The sequence below is a fragment of the Sparus aurata genome, chromosome 20 (assembly GCF_900880675.1).
Source record: "Sparus aurata chromosome 20, fSpaAur1.1, whole genome shotgun sequence".
NCBI classification, from domain to species: domain Eukaryota; kingdom Metazoa; phylum Chordata; class Actinopteri; order Spariformes; family Sparidae; genus Sparus; species Sparus aurata.
This window is the reverse complement of record NC_044206.1, coordinates 5954869-5971018: the sequence shown is the minus strand read 5'-3', so window position 1 is coordinate 5971018 and position 16150 is coordinate 5954869. Positions and strand designations below refer to the sequence as shown.

The following is a 16150-nucleotide window of genomic DNA, read 5'->3' as shown; positions in this document are numbered from 1 at the left end:
ACTATTACTCCCTGCAGTGGTGATTATAGGAACATTACAAATATCATTTGGTCACTATAGGCTACTGTAAATTAATTGTTGGCAACTCCAGGCATCAGGGGGATTATAGAGCTTTCCCTGGCCTGCTGCTGCAGTAGGTCATAATTACTGTCATTTGCTGATTTGCTGATGTGAGCAGTGAAGATTATCATATCAGTCATGTGCAATTTCAAAGCAAGACAGTTCTGTTTATATCAAGATTGAGAAAACAAAGCCTGTTACTGTCAAAAAATTAAATAATTTTAATAGGTAAATTGCTACAACCCTGTCTTTATGGCCGGATGTTGGAGGAGGTGTAGATGTAAGACACATTTTTGTTTTGGTTAATACAATCAGATAACAGTTCCTCATATCTGGATATTGGATATGGGTATATAAAAGAGTATACTTTTTTAGTGACACAATGAAAAATGTCTTTCTCTGTGAAAAGAAATATTTGTTTTTCTATTGCAATGTCATCAATTTTGCCCTGATCATATTCAGTAAAGGAAATCTTCAAATAAAACCATAAAAAGTATTTTTAAAGAGAATGCAGCATTTAGCCACAATATCCACCACTCTCTACACTTCAAAGCAGGAACAAAATTAGCACATTCAGTTATTTTAATGCCCTGGTCCTCTCACTTTTTTTTCTTTCTTTTTCTTGTCTATTTAACTTGTATTTCTGATCTATGTGTTATTAAATGCTAACAAAAGATTACATTATTTCTTTATGGTACAATATGTACGAAGACTTCCAGTTGAAAAAATAATAAACACAAACTAGAATTAACCACAAACTGTGAAGAAATAACAGTTTTGACATAATACGTCATTGTACTATGTTGCAGGGATTTACAATGCTAACCAGTTAGCCCTGTCCACACACACACACACACGCGCGCACACACACACACACACACGCCCATACTCCAAGCTCACAGTTGGATTGCTAATATATAACTGAACCAGTAACTTAGCTAACAAGCTAATGGCAGCTATAGTTAGCAAATATTAGCGTTTTTCTGAGGTGACTTGCCGCCTCCTACATGTTTTAAATATGAATTCAACAGGTGGCCAATTCATATATTGCAACTTTAATGATTCTTATGAGGTCTACTTAACAAAGACCTTAGGGTTTTTCAATGCATTACACTCTCTGTTTTCAAAACTGGACTGTGCCAAATGGATCCATCAAAATGTTTTATTAAAGACCGCTTAATTTAAGACAGCTGATCGCTCTCCTAATTCTTAACTAATTGCTACATGTCACGGACACGATGCGGTCACTGGTGCTGATCGCGGCAATTCTACACGATGCTTTCCACCGGCTGCACCACGGCACGTCTCAGCAGTGTCCCAGAAGCAACTCTATGCACTGCGGAGATTACGCGAGAAATTATGAAATAAACACAATCCTGTGCTAGTCAACAACATCAGGCAGGCACGACGCTCTGCTTCTGAATGCTCCCAGTGGGATATTAAGTCGTGCTGACGATGGAACAAAACAGTGGTACACACGCCAGGTAACAGAGACATGCTCAGTGGAATCAAGGGGGGTAACTGGTTCTTCAGCTTCCTCCACGCAGGAATTATTTTGACTGGATATTGATTTGACTTTTACTTTTTAATGTGTTGTGTATAAAAGTGTCAAACATGTAAGAATGAAGTCAACATCAGTAAATTATCTGAAATGTTTTCGTGCCGTTTCAGAATGTACCTCCAGATCTGTCCATCTGCACCTTTGTGTTGGAGCAGTCGCTCTCGGTTCGAGCCCTTCAGGAAATGCTGGCCAACACTGAGGAGAAGGCTGAGGGGGTGAGTGTGAAGAGACACACACATTGAAACACACACACACACACACATGCACACACGCACGCACACACACACACACACAGCAGGGAAGTGGATTTGAACGTACAAGATCATGGTTTTCTTCAGGTGAGACTGGCAGGCTGAGAGACCTGATGAAACACACAGAGGAAGAGGTGGCTTACACAGAATCAGGGAGAGTAAGTCCACTTACTGATTTCTTCACTGTTGACTGAAGTCATCTACACGCTTCCTTATGTCAGGTGATTCCTTGCTCGTACTAATGCACAATTCAAAGCCACATGTTGGAGGCTGCTGAGTATCATCATCGGGGTTCCTCAACATTAACGTTGGACTGCTGGTCTGATCACCTTTGTGCAGATGTTGTCCTGGACTGGGTGCTTTAATTACAGCTACTGGCACCAATCTCACTCTGTTTGACTCTTTAGGAAGGGTGCTATTCAAATAAGGGTAAGTAACAGTGTGGCTTGTCAGGGAAACATGCCTTCCATCTCCTGCTGCCTAAAGAGCAACTAGATAGAAAGAAACTGAGCCAAAACAGTTTTATTTTTGAAAGAACCAACATACACTGGAAAAAGGCTGTCAGTGAGTGGACCTCTTGACCCCAACTGCTCAGTGGCCAGCAGTCCGTACTGTGGCTGTACTGGGCAGGTTCCATGTGAATGTGTGCAACTGCTTGAATCAGTTTAAGAAAAACTACACAGAGCCGCAGTGAAGATGTATTGTTGTTGTTGCTGTTGTTGTTGTGGTGAGGGATGATCTAATAGAGATGAGAGTCGTGTCAAATTTCATCATGACTTGCAGTTTTTTTAATGAAGTGAGTGGAGGGTTATTAATTTCTCCTTCCTCACTGTCAGCAGCCATCCAGACCAGAGCTATGAGACACACGCACACGCACACACACACACACACACACACACACACACACACACACACACACACACACACTTATAGCATACACACTTGCACGCAAAATATGTGTCTGCCTGTCTTTGTAGTCTTGCTACATTGCTGAAAGCAGTGAAGGCTGGGGAAAGATTTAAGTGTATAGCGAGAAAGACATTCGGCGCATGCCACTTATTCCGAGTTGAATCAACTGCTATTACTTACTGAGCTTCTAGGATACTACCAAAAACTACTAATGTATTTGCTTACATCTAAAAAAACATGAACCACAGCTTCTCCGCCACTTACTTCCACTTGATAGACAGTCATTGTCGTACCTACACCGGGGGCGTACTAAGCAGAATTTCCCTCTCTTGTCATTACATAATAAGCGATCTGCATGCACAACCAGTGGAGCACAGCCAATTAATAAGGCAGTTATTCATCATATCTAGCAAACCATTAATTTAAGTGAAAGTTGTCTTAGATCAGCAAGAACTTGATTACATTTAAATGTTGACAGTGGCAGATTGGATATCGTGTCTTTTGCATTTATTTATATGGTGTCCTTTGACACATTAGTGTGACAACACAAGCTGTGCTTGATTGGGCAGCTGGTGGTAAAGTCTGCAGATAAAAAACTCAAAGACAAAGGAAGAATGATCAAAGTGTAAGCTGTTTGAAATAGATAAGATAGCAAGTTTTAGGCCCCATTTATACTTGCCATTTTAAGTGGCAAATTCAACAATTTAGAAGTGCTTACACTTCACATATACAGTATGTGGGTCTTCTGCCTCATTTACACACGTCTTGTACATGGATACAATTCAGATATAATTGATAGTAATACACCCTTGTTTACACATAAGGTACACACATCTGTGTTAGCCGGATCACAACTCTGATTACAGTCTATCTTAGTTTTCCTGGGCTACATGAAAAACAGGGTTCCCCTATTTCAGATGGGTGTTGAAACGCACCTGAAGCTATTTGGTAACTGCCAAAAAAGCAAAATGAAGAAAAACCTGCGCTATCCAGCAGGTTAGTTCCAACAAAAACAGTGTAGCAAGGTATCTTACAACTATTCTACAACTAGCATGACTGGCATTAATGAACTATTTGGAAACAAAAGCTTCTGCAAATTCACAGGCTGTCTTTTAAATCGCTCCCACACCAATAGCGATCAATGCTGTCTTACCCACACACACTGTGTGATTGCACGGTCTAATTTAGTTTAAATTCACTGCCAACTATCTGCTATCTTGTTACGAAGACATTGTGGCTCCTTCCACAGATTATTTGCTGATGTAGTTACACTGGGAGAAGCAAAGATTATATTTATGTTTTTGACGGATGGATGCATTTACACCTTTTCATCCTCCTCAAGTGGAGATCTGCCCAAGACGCATGGAGTGAAATGAGTTTGTCACTGCCATGTAGAGACCTGACGTTGATAGTACCATTCAGGCTGACAGTAACACAGTGCAATGTGCTGGCATTAGCGAGTTACTACAAACCCTTTGTACGGCAGACATTTTGACTTGTCAAAGCAGGAAATGCACAGGTGGAATTTATAACATTATTGATGACAGCATTCCACCTAAGTGAACTTGTTCTGGGGCAATGGTCCTGAGAATGCTCACTCACTGACTGGGACACTTGATAGAAAAAAGCCATCATTAATGTTGTTGGTCACACATTTCCTTTTGCGCTATGACATGTCAAAATATCTGCTGTGAACATTTTTGGAAATTCTGTTATTTGATGTTTAGAGTTTAGATGAGTACAATTTATTATCAGTACAACTTATTATTAGATTATGTATTATTTATTATACTTATTATATTTGTCCAGTCAGCATGGAGCTAGACTCAAGAAGTGGTTCGCTTAGGTCAGTGTAAAGCCAGGAGGCTGGGGGAAAAGCTATCCTTTCATACTTGTAATTGTTGTCCATTTACTCCCGTTTACTCCAACTAGTGTATTGATTGTCTTATCTCACTCTCAGAGAGAATGCAAATGCAAATGTTTTTTTTCTCAACCAAACCAAATGTTCATATAACAGGTAATTAGAATACAAGACCTTGAATATATTTACTACACTGTCATAATCTCCTCATCCAACAGTCATATCTGTTGGATAGATATGTGTGTTTGTATGTGTTGTCTGAAAACAATTACTCCAGCAACTTACTTTTTCCTCCTCTCTCTCATTTCAACACAGCATGTAGATGTGGAAATATGGGTAGGTGTGCCTCCACCCGCTGTCTGTGTTCGTCATCGATATCACCATCCTCATGTTGGTTATTACAGTCACTGTCATGAGCATCAACAGTGTGAGCAATTAGCGGTGTTGACATACACATTCGTTTTTTTGTGATCTATTGAGTGTCTACATGTTGGAGGCAGTGGATCAGTGAATCCACTTATAAAGATGTGTTTTTTGTCCACTACTCAGTCAGACCTGGCCTCATCAAAGGGAGAGGCGGTAATGATTTTTGAAGTGTGAATGCAGTTGCCAGAAGTAAAAAGTGGACGTTACCTTTAAACAAACAACAACACGGTCAGATGACCTAAGCATCACCACAACCAAGCTTACTACTACGCTACAGACGTGTATTATACATAATCCACTATAAACTGATTAATACATGGTCATCAATACAAAATGGAAAGTTAGTTATAAAAGTTTACAACTGAAGTTGGCCTGTAAAGATGGAGTAGTGAGTAGATGACTCTCTGTGATCGGTGTGATGATGTTAATGTCCCCGACAGCATCTTTAGTCTCATTTAGCCACGTGTTATCAACCGCCTTCTTAAGAAACGCACACACTTTAAAATTCAAGTGGGTTATTTACTGAGGTTTTTTTATGTCGTAGAACAAAACATGGGCATTTATTCAGGCATCTATCTGATAACCCACTCAAACACAACTGTTGACTTCACAGAGGAGAGAGGGCAAAAATGCCAATTTATTTCAAGGTTTTAGGACAGCACTCTTTACGCCGTATGTAAGGTGGATGACAGCTCCCCAAAAGTGACGCCAAAACATCCCGACCACCCCCTCAGTGGCTGGCTGATGTATAGTTTATAAATATTTAGTGGGATGTGCCAAAGTAAAATCTCAAAGTGTCACACAATCTTTTTCCAAAGATGGTTTCCATCAATTTAGACGGACACTTATCACCCTGATGTCCCCTCAAGTGTTACTTGTTTTGATTACGTTTGGATTTGATTAGTTATTTGATGACGTCACCAGCCACAAGATGGCTGCGCTTTTCTTTCTTTTTTTTTTTTTTTTTTGCTTTTAAAAACAAATACATTTTTAATTAAATTGTATTAAATAAATAAATAAATAAATATTTCAGACTTGTCTGCACTAACTGCAGCCCCTCAATTTAGCCATGGTCCTGCCTCCTATTAGGAACTGTGATGGTCTCTGGGATTATGGGAAATGGTTATGAATAGCCAATAGCCCCTTTCACACAGAGAAGCCACATGATATCCGCAGCGGTGGTTCACCATTTCTCCACCGTTGTTTGTTCACACAGAACCAATGAGCGCCGGCGTAAAGACGAACCACCGTGTAATTCACACAGAAATCCGGCGCTGCAGCTCCTAAAGAGGCATGACGGTACACGTCATGATGATGACGTGTGTGGGTTTTCAAGGTGTACCCCCGGTGTCCTCCTGTCAGTCTAAACCCGCTGACAGTCATATGGATGCTGTTATAATGTGTAGTGATTGAGATCCTGACCCACCAAACATCCAGCAAAGTGACGAAGTTGCGTTTTTTGCTCTAAATCACATAATTACATAATCACCATCAGTAAACTGGACACTGTCTGACTCTCTCACTGGCGGGGAGGCAGGCGGTTTTCTGGGGGAAAGTTCACTGAAGTCTCGGTCGGGAGGGCTGACACTAATACAAATGCTTCTCCATGTATATCTGCAATATTTTTTTCCTCATATAGTTGCCAAAGATAGTTACAGTTACCACGTTACTTTTGTTTGGTCCTGTAACTTTGCTTTGTGGGACATTTCTCTTTATTTAGTTGAGTGAAGGACCTATATAGTTACCAGAGTGTCAGGCCTACATGCTCTTGATATGCGCAGATTGCTTATCCATTCACACTGGTACGATTCGCCAATACTGTGCCTCTGCAGAGGCGGATCAGCACCGGAGCGAAATTTCACCCCTCGCCTCCTCCGAGACATTCACACAGAGGCGGAAGGGAGAATTGGCACAGGATCCCCGCATCCAAACAGCAGTGTGAATGGGGCTATTGAATACTAAAGGTTGGATTTTTAGTTATTAGTGGAGTTAGAAATATCTGTATGTCAGTTCACACCTGGAATTAACATGCGTCTTGAAATGCATCTCGAGTGACCACTCATGATCAGAGCTCACTTTCTGTCTCTATATGTAAATCAGCATGTACATCTCTCACGAAAATAACTTCAAGTGAAACTCTCGCCAAAAAGCAACCGAGGCTTTATTTGTGATAGAATATGAACCTTCGTGTAAATGCAAAGAGGCACTTTTAAGATTTACCGAGTTTTCGTTTCGTTTTTTAAAACACTAAGAAGGCTCGACACAACATGAAACTTTGCTCGTAGTATCACCAGGGTCTCTACACATGAACACGAGTCATTGAGAACATTGTTTGTGTACGCAGAGTTTACTAAAAAGAAGGTTTTTTAATGTAATACATTTGCCAGTACAGTGATGCTGTGACAAACTATTTACCAGAAAGAAACAGCCTAAAGTATTTCATTCAATGCCCAATTTGCAATAAGGCATGAATGATAAAGAATTCGCTGTAGATGTTTTATACGTTTTTTAAGTGTCTTCTCAATCAACAATTCTCAAAGTTGTTAGAATTTCTAAGTCTGAAGATATTGTGGTCTCTAGTTTAATGGCGACATCAGTTAAAACTGTGTATACAGTTGTAGCCAATTGTGTCGGACAGTGTCTAATCCATTTTGCCTGTTGTTGTTGCATCTTGCTGTTTCGCAGAGGATGTCACCTGAGCAGGAGGTCACTCAGTGTGGCTCTGGACTCTGGATGTCGGTTTCCTGTTACCCTAACAACCACTACTTTTAGCAATGATGAGGTCCTTGTTGGGGACACATTAGGGTCCTTGCAGATACAATGCAACAATGGCGCAACTTTGCTCAGAAGCCAGGCCTTTTCCAGTGGCCTGCGCTGGCCCGCGACAGCTTCCCTTGTGTCGAGCAAAGTGGCACGTACCCTGCAACAAACAGTTCTCTCTGAAAGGCCCAGTAGCGTTTACTACACAAAATATGGTATGTGAACAGATGTGCCCCAGAACATCTTGACAACTTGTATGAGTGATTGGATCACAATACACCTTGGTGGTGAACAACTCTAAGTGTGAACAACAAAGACACATGTTAATGCCAGGTATACAACAGTGGGATTTTGATTGAGGTTGCCTTACTTTTGCAACAGAACAGTCCAGTAGTCTGTTTCACTCAGGCTCAGTCCCAGACAGGCTATTGTACCTGTTCTCTCCCCACTAATGCTCTAATTAACCAGCATCTGTCGATGCAACTGTGTTTACTTGGAGTAGTGCTACTGGTATTACAGATTCCTACACTACATGTATTTTTTTTTTAAATGTATGTCACCCTAGAAATAAAGGCCTACTTTATTTGAATAAATGATTCTGATGATGAGTATTGCTGTATTTGTGCACTTAGTTTAGTCAGGACTAAATGAGGAAATTTAGCACTTAACGTAGGCATTTCTTTATTTTAAATACACAGATTTACAATTATTTGAGTTTGAATACGGTAGTTAATGGTCTTGAGCTTCAAAGTCTGCATTGCCTACTGACATGATAAAATACAATGTATGCATCACTTACATCTTTTGTATTAATGGTATCACTGATTGGATAGAAGATAAGTGATAAGCTGCAAAGCCTGTGTGCATCCCATAACTGCCATTTATACGCACTCATTAATATATGTCTGCGTATGTTAAACTGAAGCATCTCTGCCCTGTGATGCCTGTGCAGCTCTAAGAGTAGGGCAAAATGACTGCAGTGCAGCAAGAGAAACTACTAGACCAACAGACAGAGGTGCACATTGTGCAAAGACAAATAAATCTGGAAGCAGGGCTGGTCCAGCCTCCTGGTGGAGCAGACTTCTGCTGCAATCAAAGATGTTGGTGTCACTGTGTAGTTTTGCACTTATTGGCCACACTATAGAGTTCTTAGAAATGCTGGGGAGAGGGAGAATGGCAAAGGGGTTTCCAGAAAATGTGGTCTCATTTTGAGGAACAATAGCTCCGGTTTAATGTACTACTGGTGCTGTTTAGTTCATTGAACAGGTCTGCATGGTGGCAACAAAGAATAACATATGCAATTATTGTGCCAATTATTGAGATTAAAGATATGTATGATTGTTTCTTATTTAAACAAAATAGTTTTATTAAAACTGAAACATTGCCATTAAAGTCACTTGAGCTTAACACTGAAAGCTAATGCAGTGTTGCTTCATACAGTCACAGTTTTCATTTGTTTTCCAGGTTTGTTCAAGTAGTCACTGTAAAATCTAGCTGTTTGGGAGGCACAGACCTGTGATTGTCCAGACAGTTTAACTGTGAATTGCCCACTTTGCTTTGATGCACCAGAGCAGCCACTCTAAACACAACGCATCAATAGTGCATCCGATCAGGTTTAATTAAATGCGGAAGCCCAAATCATAATCATCATTATTTCATTAGAAAGCACTGGGTGACGGTAATTACTAGCAACTCAGGATGTTAATATGACAGTGATATATTGGTGATTGAACAGGACACCTTTTAAAAACTGCAAGAATGACATGATGGATGGATGACTTTTCGTTTTAGACAGTTTAGCTCGTCCACTTTTAATCGTATGACTCTAACATTTTTGCTACTACTTGGTAAAGCATTCTTTTGCTGAATGAAATTATACAGCAAGCCTCTCTTTCTCTCTTCCTGTCTGCATCTGTTTTGGTGATCTTTCTGTCTGTACTGTTTGATATCTCTGTCAGCTGTCTCGTGCCGTTTTTGTCTCTCAGTAACTTTCTGTCTTTTGTAACTCTTCTTTTTTTCAATCTCCCTCTTGTCAATGTCTCTCCGTCAGACGGCCCAGGGTGGCGGCCATCGCACCTTACTGTATGGACATGCTGTCCTGCTGCGACACTCCTACAGTGGAATGGTCAGTGAACGCGCACGCACACACGCATGCACACACACACACAAACACACAGCTTCATAGCTTTATAACTACAAATAGTTATATGAGGAAATTAATATATATCTAACACAGAAACAGGTAAAAACTATCCAGACAAGGTGGATGTTATATGGGAAAGGGTCAATTCTGTCTATTTAGATTCCACCTTATTTGCATGTTTTTTTAAACGGTGATATTATTTACACATGAATAGTTTAATTAAGCAGCCATAATAAACACTCTTCAGACTTTATCTAATTATTGTATTGTCCAGTACACAGAATATGCCCTTAGGTGCGTAACGTCTACTGAAGTGGACAGATGAACTTTTAGTCAAAGAAGAAGGATGTACAAGACGCGTTCCATTGTTTTACAGAGGTCAAACGGCGCACTGAGCTTATAAAACTCTTTTCGCAAACACACTTTCTGTGCAGGAACCGAAAAAGGATGCTGTTGTGGCTAACCGATGAGTGAGCTGAGAAGGAGTAACTAAGCTGGGGTTGGATTATTACTGGGATAGGGGTAGAAAAATCAGGACCAGTGCATGTAGTATTAAAAGTCCCCAGCTTCCCCAGAAAAATCAGTCCAGTCAGATTGAGTGATATTGACTTACTGCACTTTAGCTGATACTGTAGAGATGATCTAACTGATGAAATTAATTGTGTTTCTCTGTTTAGTACCTGTGCTGTCTGTCAACCTCCCGCTCATCCACAGATAAACTGGCTTTTGATGTTGGACTGCAGGAAGATACCACAGGTAGGAGTCAAACACTTGCTTTCACTGTGTGGCTTACAATTAACGTTGATATAAACAAGACCAGGTCAAAACCTTTTATATCGGGCTGCAGTGTGTATGGTCAGTGTGTGAGTGATTTTGTTACAGTGGGTAGTCAGTCCGAAATGCAGTTTCACAAACATTACTTTCCACTCATACCTTGGGATGTTTTTCAATTGAATTGTTAACTATTCATGTATTAAGTATTAATCTGCTTCTTGAGATGGCCCTTGTCACTCTTGTGAGTCTTACGATGTGTTCTCTCCTTCATGCCTGTCAGCACAAGCTGCTGCTGGACTGTGTCAGTGTGTAATCACATGCTTGATTTGAAAGACTGGCTGTAATAGTAAATGTTAAAGTTTCTTAATGAATCAGTGTAGCCATATCAATTTTATTTCTGATGAAGCACCTATACACAACACAAGTTTGTTCAAGGTATTTTTAGGTATTTCAAGGTATTATTCATGTAGAGCAGATAATAGGTTGTACTCTTCAGTTTATAGAGACAAAATATTCCTTAGTATGCAAGCAAGAGCGGCAAGAAAACACTCCCCTTTAACAGGAAGAAACCTTAAGCAGAACCAACAGTGTCCCACTAAGTGTTTTTTCTTGAGGCCAGTATGCCATGTATTTACACCAAATGGCAGCAGTAAGATAAGGTGCTGAGCGTCCATTCTGCTGACCAGTGACAACAACTGAGAAGTAGTTAATACTTTAGTCGATGAGCATCCATGTCTGATGTTTCTTCGCCCCCACAAAATGTTTATAAACCTGCATACATAGACCAGTATGTTGGTCCAATCTCCTCATGTTCTTCAGCCTTTCCTTCACCAAGAGCAAGGGCCATTCATTTTTACATTCATTATTTATTGATAACACAAACTATCTGACATTGCCATATTTAGCTTTTCTGCAATTATATATATATCATGATATGAACAAAATTACTGGAATTTTAACCAGATAACTTCAACAGCTCTATTTGGAAATCATCAATCTTTCTAGAATGATGGGCTTGATTTTGCAGGGGAGAACATTTTAATAAACATCCATAATAGGCCCTGCTTTAGTTTGATGTTTGATGTTTAAATTTTACATTTAGCTGCATTGTTGGTTTGCTATGCTTGCAGAGTGTGCATGTCACCCACAAGCAATAAACCCCAAAACTCTTGAATTGGTCAGACCTCTCTTGTAGATCAGTCATTAAAAACGAGTTTTGATTTTCTATCAAGCAACAAAAACAATGTGCTCTACCTCTACTCTACTCTACTCTACTCTACTCTAATTTACTCTACCTGCTTGGCACCAAAGAGAAGACAGACAGAGTTAGAGACTAGCTGGTGAACATAGTCGGGCATTTAGCAGCTAAAGAGCAGACATGAATTTAAAGGAAAGGGAAGACCAGGCTTCATCAGGTGTAAACAAACGCAACTCCAAATGAATGTTCTGCTGGTGTGTACAACGGTGCAGTGATTTGCTAAAACACCAGCCATATCAGCTTAATAATGCCATAATATGATAAAAGTATGTTTGATGTTTAGTTTGTTGATTAATGCAGCTCTAAACTGTTGTGGAGACCCCAAGTGTTACGGTTGAGGTTATATTTTAGGACCCAGGCAGGCAGGGAAGGAGGGTTGAGTGGAGCCGGCGTGGAGCAACTCAGGTGAACAGATGAGCAGAAGTCAGTTCAGGGGGTCAGGGTGAAGGACAGTGGCTGATCAGGACGCCCGCGGTGAAGGCAGAAACCACCTGGAGGTCCAGTCGGAGGCCGTAGGTGATGGAAGGAACCCATTTGAGGCCGGCAGCTAAGGCGAAGAAAGAAATAAAGAAAATAATATATAAAACAACATTTCTCATGTGTTCTAAACTTGTAATTTACTTTACCTGCTTGGCACCAAAGAGAAGACAGACAGAGTTAGAGACTAGCTGGTGAACATAGTCGGGCATTTAGCAGCTAAAGAGCAGACATAAATTTAAAGGAAAGGGAAGACCAGGCTTCATCAGGTGTAAACAAACGCAACTCCAAATGAATGCTCTGCTGGTGTGTACAACGGTGCAGTGATTTGCTAAAACACCAGCCATATCAGCTTAATAATGCCATAATATGATAAAAGTATGTTTGATGTTTAGTTTGTTGATTAATGCAGCTCTAAACTGTTGTGGAGACCCCAAGTGTTACGCTTGAGGTTATATTTTAGGACCCAGGCAGGCAGGGAAGGAGGGTTGAGTGGAGCCGGCGTGGAGCAACTCAGGTGAACAGATGAGCAGAAGTCAGTTCAGGAGGTCAGGGTGAAGGACAGTGGCTGATCAGGACGCCCGCGGTGAAGGCAGAAACCACCTGGAGGTCCAGTCGGAGGCCGTAGGTGATGGAAGGAACCCATTTGAGGCCGGCAGCTAAGGCGAAGAAAGAAATAAAGAAAATGATATATAAAACAACATTTCTCATGTGTTCTAAACTTCTACTAATACCAAGTGGAAAGTTATTAAAGGTCATTAAAGAAACACTTGCAGTTCATATGGGAAAATTCATTTCAAAAATGAAAAAAAACTATTATCACGTCACATCTTACACATTCAGATAAAGTTAAGTGAAACTGGCCACTGGTTTGAATTAACCTGATCACATTAGATTTGAGTTCTGGTCCAGTGTGTTATCTTTTATTCCATCCACATCATTTATGGAGTAAAACTCTGCTATGATACTGCCCGGTTGTTTCTGTCTCACAGCTACAGTCTGCCTCCTGCTTCTCCACAGTGATTTCACTTTAGAACAAAGTCAGGACAATAAGACATTAAAAGTACACCATCTACCCTGTTTGTGATCTTGACCTACTTCTAACACTGATACAAGTTGCAGTACAAGCAGAACAGCTGCAAGACAAATCTAGGCTACCAAAATGGTACACAGGCTGAGGTGGTACAGTAAGGTTGTATCACAGAACTTAATGTTGTTACTGTATGTGAGTCAGGGACACATTTCTGCTTTTATTTTCAGAGCTATTATTTGCTTTTTGTGTGTTTTCTTTGTGTGTGTGCGTGTGTGTGTAGGCGAGGCGTGCTGGTGGACCATCCATCCTGCATCAAAGCAGCGTTCAGAGGGAGAGAAGGTTAGAGTGGGAGATGATCTAATCCTGGTCAGCGTCTCTTCGGAAAGATATTTGGTCAGTAGCAGCTGTGTGGGGGAACATGTGTGAGGAGTTGGGGGGGGGGGATCTCACTATCACTTTCTTAGTTTTCTTACTTTTCTTTAACTCCTTCATTCCTCTGTACATTCCTTGTAAATAATTAATCCCTTGGCTTCTTAACCTCCATTCCTTCTCAGTAAGACAATCTTACCATCAACAAAAAGAAACAGAACTTTGTAAAGTTTGACACAAAATATTTTGAACGCAACCATTCTTATGCAGCAGCCAATGGCATATTCACATACAGGTATGCACCAGTAGATGAACACCTGACTGTGATATGCCACACTTAAGAGCCACATTGGAGCGGTCTTCTCTTGAGCCTTAACGACCAAATTCCGCATTTGATACATCCTTCCCCTCAGTTTGGGAATTGGATTCGTCTAAAACCATGTAATGTAAAGAATAGAAATAAATACAGACGTGTGAAAAATTAAGGGAAAAACCTGAATAAGTGGGAGGAGAAACATCAACTGTGGCTCTGTTGTGCTTTGGGGATTTTGCTGGCATGGTTTTGGTCCACTTGTCCTCTTAGAGGGAAGGGTCACTGCGCTGCGAAATAATCATGTTTTTCTGAGTGATCACCCTATATATCTAACAGGATGACATTGCCCTCATTCATTGGCCTAATTGAATGGTTTGCTGAGTACTAAAACACCAGATCTCAACCCAGTTGAACACCAACTCTCCGCCACCATCATCGACCACCACATGAGGGAAGAATGCCATTCTGTCCCTTCAGTACAGTTGCAGAATAAATGCCAAATGGCACTGTTGTAGAAGCACCAGTTAGGCTGACTAAGACACCTCCTGTCACTCGTCTGTGTAGGTGAATATATCAGTGGCTGCTGCTGATGTTTGTTTCACACTTTTTTCTGTAATGTGTTATATGAGGACGCGAATAAAGTTAAAAAGTGTCAATCTCAGAATAAAGTTGTTCCTAATACTTCAAGAATGGTTTTGACACAAATAGAATGTACCTCAATTAAAGGGCAGTTCTCCTGAGGATGCTTCTAAAGCAACTTTCTCCACTACCTTGTAAATAAGCCACATTTGTTACAGCCTTGCAACTTTAATCTATTTATCTGTACATTTGCCTGCTTGTGCCTGTGACTCTTTCGACTCAGTAATTTTACATTTAGCTGCAAGAGCCCATGCTTTGTTCCTGTCTTTCTTTGACCTGACTGTCCATCTTTTGATGATTCTCTTTATAGATGTAAACCATGGATAACTGTAAGCACTGCTAATCATATACTGACTGACTACTATCATCGTCTGATGTGTTGGAAACTCATGTGCTGTCTGGACAGACCAGACGTGCCTTTCTGAATCCTTAAATACTGGACTCAGATTCAGGAAAATCCGTAGTCATTGTCTGTGTTTCATTCTGAACTGTCACATTTTTTTTCTTCATTCTCTCGTCCTGCAGCATCTGTCCTATGGTAATGGCAGTCTCCATGTAGATGCAGCCTTCCAGCAGACACTTTGGAGTGTGGCTCCCATCTGTTCTGGCAGTGAAGTAGCACAAGGTACGCCTGTCTGTTTTTTGTTTCTCAGTTTTCTTCTTCACATCATTCTGTCTTTCTTGCTTTTTCTGATCTATTGCTTGTTGCTTGTGTTGTGCTTTTTGCTGTCTTTGCTGCCTGCTTTGTGTAGATTTTAGAAAATGTTTTGCTGCATCTTGCTTTTGTGCATATTTACGTGTGAAGAAACCTGAAAAGGAATATTAAGATACATTTTCACATATGGAAGTGCCATGAAATATAATGTATGATGGCATCTGTTACCTCAGGTGTTGTTTTTCCTCCTCTATTTTGTGCAAGGAGGCTGTACTGCCAAGGGTTCACTCCTGTGTACACTTGCCAAAGAGACAACAGTTTGTTATGTTCAGCCAATTCTTATAACTCTCTGCATCTTGCCCCTGATTTCAGCTAGAAAAAAAACCCCTGACTTTGACTGGAATGCAGCATTATATCCAGTATGTTATCAGATGGGTTTAAGAAGTGCGAATCCTTGTCATGTTTAATACCATAATTGCCCTGCTGTACTTGATCACTGCTGACCATTACCAGCGTCAGCAAAGTCAGGTTCTTTAGAAAACTCAGATGAGGTTTTGAATTAGCAAATCGTCAGCATGGAAACATGTCTATTAATTCTGATGAAACCTGCCTGTCTATTTCTCTTTAGTATGATTCATGTTTTGTCTATCACCTTCTCCTC

At 40.5% G+C, this 16150-nt stretch overlaps 1 protein-coding gene across 13 annotated transcripts in view; it reads left to right on the top strand.

Annotated features, from left to right (window-relative positions):
- Nucleotides 1–16150, top strand: part of ryr2a (ryanodine receptor 2a (cardiac)) — a 171749-nt gene that overhangs the window by 44976 nt on the left and 110623 nt on the right. For 8 of the 13 annotated variants that reach the window (XM_030399265.1, XM_030399252.1, XM_030399266.1 and 5 more), the window contains exons 3-8: nucleotides 1732–1836; nucleotides 4958–4978; nucleotides 9879–9953; nucleotides 10649–10727; nucleotides 13794–13906; nucleotides 15360–15459. In XM_030399265.1, coding sequence (XP_030255125.1) covers nucleotides 1732–1836; nucleotides 4958–4978; nucleotides 9879–9953; nucleotides 10649–10727; nucleotides 13794–13906; nucleotides 15360–15459 — 493 coding nt within the window. Of the gene's footprint in view, nucleotides 1–1731; nucleotides 1837–4957; nucleotides 4979–9878; nucleotides 9954–10648; nucleotides 10728–13793; nucleotides 13907–15359; nucleotides 15460–16150 lie in introns of those variants that run through there. The other 5 variants (XM_030399264.1, XM_030399263.1, XM_030399260.1 and 2 more) reach the window with 2 other exon arrangements.